The following is a 5272-nucleotide window of genomic DNA, read 5'->3' as shown; positions in this document are numbered from 1 at the left end:
ATGTATAATACATATATTATAATTATATCGATTGCTTATCACTGGCAAGTTATTGATCTTATACCATTGTCCATTCTCGAAAAACTATCGAGGAACACGAACAAGTATCAACAGTATGAACTCATGAATACACAGGCAGACGGAAGACTCTCTCAACCCAAACACGTCCCCATACACATGCCCACACAAAAAAGTCATTATACGCATACATACTCTAACGCATACGCATATGCATACGCATACACGTATACACGCACACAAACACACGCACTTACGCGAACACATACACGCACTCACATACAAACACATACAAACACACACACAAACACACACACACACACACGTGCGCGCACATACATACACAGATATACATACATCCGCATCCATACACACATACATACACACTCACGTGAGCACACACACCCTTTCATCTTCACATACCAACAAACGCCACTTGTTCCTGAGCTTGAATCCTAATTATCCTTCCCTCAAACAAACAGCTAAAGAAAAACCAGCTCCAGTAGGCAACAGCTGCATCCGACGTGTAATCAGAAAGCATTAGGTCAGAGGATGTTTCCTCATTATAGTTTGCGAGGACGAGATTTTTGTTGGCACCCACAACAGTCTGGTTACCGAATCGAACCTCAATAGAATGTATTTGTTGCTCTTTAAAGATGTAGTGGACACAAAATGTATCTGGACAGCAGTAGACCAAAGGCCATGTTACTGAACATTTCGAACCATTATACATGAATCACGGGCACAGACTTGCGTATTTCACAGCATGCTCGTTGTTGCGTGTTTCAATTTCAGAGAAAGAAAAGAGAATTTTTAAAAAATATGTTTAATATTGAAGGCATGCTTCTTTTCTAAAGTAAAAGTGTTCCGAAACAGAGAGTTCAAGCTTTGTCGAATGACCAGGGTGTACGTCCTCACAGAGCCAGGGATAAACCGCGAAATATTTCTTTTTTTTAGGATGTTGGCCGTTGTTTTATACTTACGTGTGTCACACGATGATATGCACTTGTAGGAATCTGTAGAGAATATAATACAGAGTCAATAATGATACGTTTTCTATTGATCTGTTACTGTTACGTTGGTGGATAAGAGTATAGTTCTGTCAGACCGACTAGGTCTCATTCTTTTATGGTATTATTATTTACGGGGAAACATTCAGTTAGTTGAAGGTCATTGTGAATAAGCCCGATAACGAAAGCATCCGGCTAAGAACAGATCAATAAATTGATCTCAATACTAAAACAAATAGAAGTAAATTATATATAGAGGGAGAAACAAGCACAGAAAGAAGAAGAAGAAAAAGAAGAAGAAGCAACTCCCATAATCACACATAAACCTCTGACGGGCAGAACAACGGATGAAATATTATTCATTATTTGTCACAGATTTCCTTTCTACTTCGACTTTAAACGACCTGTCGAACCTGTAAATGGGCCATCCATGTGCTTTGGACTAGAGCTTGATTTTATTATCCGTATGGTGCAAATCATTCTTCTGCGTCATTAACCGTATTCGAGATAATCAATATCATGAGTGTTTATTAAATCGATAACTTCAGATAACAACACACCAGTATCTCGGTCTGATCAATTACGTATGATAATAAATATGCAGTAGCGGAGAGAGACTGGCATCTCGTCTGCGAATACAGCTATACATCATCAACAAAAGAATTGAGGGAAGATTACATACACAGAAGGTATTCTCTTTAATGTATGGTTGTTTTTCAATTCTTGCAATGATATTAATATTGTACATAGATTTAGAGTTAGAGTTATGCATAAAAATACGTTTATTTTTTGTTAAGTCTCTTTTCAGTGACCTTGAAAGGCAAAGAGAAAAACGCCACAACGAGATAGAAGTACAAGTTGTGGCCTAGACGGAGAGGCACAATCTTTCGTTTTGAACTCACAAGTCGGTTGAACAATTATGTGGGAGGGGGAGGGGTTGAGTGGAAGGGGAAGAGTAAAAAGGGTAGAGGACAGATGAATGTTGAGGCTTGATTAATTTGGAGTTCAATCTTGGCTGACTTACCATTGTAAAGCGTAGAACCTGCAATAGGGCATAAATATAAATAAACACAATGAACGTTATTATCAATATTGTTACCTTTCGTATACCTCTTTCCTGAAGACTTGAAGCAACCCGTCAAACGGTTTGCGACCTCAGCTGTGGAAAATTGATTTATCATGTAAGTGGTTTTCTTCATTTGATTCAATACTTTTCAGTGTCTCAATTTTGCGGTTACGGAGGTCATGCTGCAAGATCAACAACACCAGTTACTACTCTACTACTACTACTACTACTACTACTACTACTACTACTACTACTACTACTACTACTACTACTACTACTACTACTACTACTACTACTACTACTACTACTACTACTATTATTATTATTATTACTACTACTATTACTACTACTACTACATCCCAGATTCGAATCCTTCATGGACGATGACAAGCTTGAGCCGTCTGGAGATTTTTCAAGGCTCTCCCCCTATTGTATTATCGGAGATGGACTTAATGCTCCTAGGTTTTACGGATATACGTTTACAGTTTTGAATTGTGCAATAAATCCATACCATATAAAAAAACAGCTCCATATTGGCCTTTGAGACGTTAACACCCTCCAAAACAACATGTGTTAAAAAACAACCTTTCAACGTTTTAGATCGGGACAGGAGATATAAAAGCCAACCGTCTTGCAAGAATTAGTTCGAATCGCATGGTCCGTATTTTGGATAATTGTTTAGCTAATGAACTAAGAAACAGTTGCACATATTTTAAGCTTGGCCCTGGGGAAGCTATTTTAACCGAGGTATTATAGGCCATGATCACCAATTTTAAAAATTATGTGGGTATTTTAAAAGAGTTTGTGGGGTAAAAGTTAATTTAACGTACTTAGTCTACCATTTGGTCCTCATGTTACTTATCAAACCATAGTTCACCAACACTCGAAGAAGTAAAAATTACTTTCTTTTAACTGCTTGATCCCCTAAAACTAATCACTGCCGTATTGAATAACGGCACTAGAGTCCAACATGTTGATTCAGGGGACAGAAGCCCTACGATGAGTGAGCAATGAGATTCACAAGCATTTGTCTCCCCTACATTTCCATACCGTCTTCACACAAAATGAATGTATCGTCCTTCTCTCCTCAGTGCTTGTGTTCGCGCATAATATGTTTGTGTGCATGCGTGTCTGGGTTTGTCTGTCCGACTGTCTGTCTATCTCTCTCAGTCTCTGCCTTTCTCCATCCATCTATCAATGTACGTATGAATGCATCTATGCTATCCATCTGTCTAATTACTTCATGTCCTCATGTCCTTCTGTACGCCTGAAGTTCTTTTTTAGAAAAACAAACATAAGCTGTTTTACATTACACACGACTAGTTACTTTTCTTACATCTGCCTCTTCATGGCTTTGGCATGGTGAGTATACAAATTGTAACAATAAAACGCAAAGAGCATTCGTTATGTGCTCCAGATAAGGCCTCAGCTTCACACACATAAGGCTTTTTCAACTAGGGTTTACCTCCATGAATCGATGTTTTGAGTATCTAAGTAAAATTAAAAGGGTAAATCACCACACATTTTCAACATACACCTTACCATATATCCGGTCAAATTAGGCCTGGATGCAGTTCATCAAGAAAAATAAACTACAGAATTAGACTTACCCTGAAACTTAAAAAGAGAGTTTGAGAGAACGCTTTGTATTTATCTTGACTTCAAAGAGTGTTCGCTTTATTTAGGAAAAGTTCTATTAAAATTGCATTTAATTAATTTCTTTCTGTAAATATGAATGCCTATAATATATTATATGATTTTATATATATATATATATATATATATATATATATATATATATATATATATAATGTAATATATATATATACATATATATATATATAATATGTAAATATATATATATATAATATATATATATATATATATCCATACTAACAGTACATTCGAATGCCATGTTACAGCATGGAAGAAGTACCTCCATTGTACAAATGAATGAATTTTACACATAATGAGTACTAAACATTAGGTAAAAGAAGATAAATAGATACATTCACCTGACCTCATACATTTGGATTGTATCTTTCTGGTCAGTCTAACGGTCTCGTCATAGAGGGTATTAGAAGTTGAAAGAAAAAACGGTTAACGTCTCGTATTTACACCGTAACTTCTTGATGCTACCTCAGATTCTTACCAGCGGTGGAGGTGCAGTGTCCGCGCACAGTCCCGCTCACGGTGACGTCAGCTTCCCACGGACACATGTGAGGTGTGAATCCTTGAGGAGACATGAATGTTGTGGCTCAAGGATAAGGACATCAACATGCCGTGGTCGTTCAGTGCGTTTTTTTGTTTGTTTGTTTGTTCGTTCGTTTAATGGTTTGTTCGTATTTTCTTGTTTTGTTTTGTTTATCTGTTTGTTTGTTGTTGTTTTTTTCGTAAGCGGTTCACGCCGTACTTGACGTAAGGTAGGTTATTTGGAAAATGGACCCCCCAACTCTTTCATCGAACCCCAGGTCAACAGAAATGCATGAAAGAGAGTTTGGAATGAGGCATGGCAAGTAAGAGAAAAAAAATACTTCAAGCCCGAAAGGCTGTGGTACGCAAGGGGCACCCACTGTTGGTGGACTGCCAAGTAAAGCTGGTGAAATGAGGTTAATTAAAGAGAGACACACGGACACCAAAGGTCGTTTTGCACCGAAAAGCAGTTGGATTACAAATAGAAATATCAGATGGACAGAAAAGAGAAAGTCCAACTGTGACTTTTCCCCAATCACTCGTCGGTGTATGATCAGAAAGTGGTAGGTAGTTGATCTGTTCGCATTTTCGGATGATTTGAATTTATTTCCAGTTTTCTTTCTTTCTCTAACTGTTCGTGTCATTGTCTCGCCAGACGGTTCAGTTTCAGCTAACACTAATAATGATAATAATAATAATAAACCAAAAAAAAAAAAATCGTGTAAATTCCAACGACATGAACCCTTGCACAATGTTTAAATTAAACACTGCCTGAGAACAATTTAAAATACACTTTGTATATAAACAGTCAAAATACCCACATTGCAATACTCCAATTTTTAAAACAAATCACTTAATCTTAAAGTCGTATAAAAGCATAGTACGTCTATAATTTATGTATACCATATAAATCTAAGTACATGCATATTATACTGCTATGTGACATGTCTGAAGTGTGTGTGTCCGATAATAATAATAATAATAA

The 5272-nt window shown here is 36.9% G+C and overlaps 1 protein-coding gene across 4 annotated transcripts in view; it reads right to left on the bottom strand.

Moving 5' to 3' along the window:
• The window catches only part of LOC101845375, a 24815-nt gene that overhangs the window by 1888 nt on the left and 17655 nt on the right, over window positions 1-5272 (bottom strand). For all 4 annotated transcript variants that reach the window (XM_005090397.3, XM_005090395.3, XM_005090394.3 and 1 more), the window contains exons 9-11: window positions 4247-4327; window positions 2128-2187; window positions 1002-1034 (exon numbers count right to left, since the gene is read on the bottom strand). In XM_005090397.3, coding sequence (XP_005090454.1) covers window positions 1002-1034; window positions 2128-2187; window positions 4247-4327 — 174 coding nt within the window. The remainder of the gene's footprint in view (window positions 1-1001; window positions 1035-2127; window positions 2188-4246; window positions 4328-5272) is intronic.

The sequence above is a fragment of the Aplysia californica genome, unplaced genomic scaffold (genome assembly GCF_000002075.1).
Source record: "Aplysia californica isolate F4 #8 unplaced genomic scaffold, AplCal3.0 scaffold00016, whole genome shotgun sequence".
Lineage (NCBI taxonomy): Eukaryota > Metazoa > Mollusca > Gastropoda > Aplysiida > Aplysiidae > Aplysia > Aplysia californica.
Note: the sequence above shows the minus strand (reverse complement) of the source record. Positions and strands in the feature narration are given on the sequence as shown.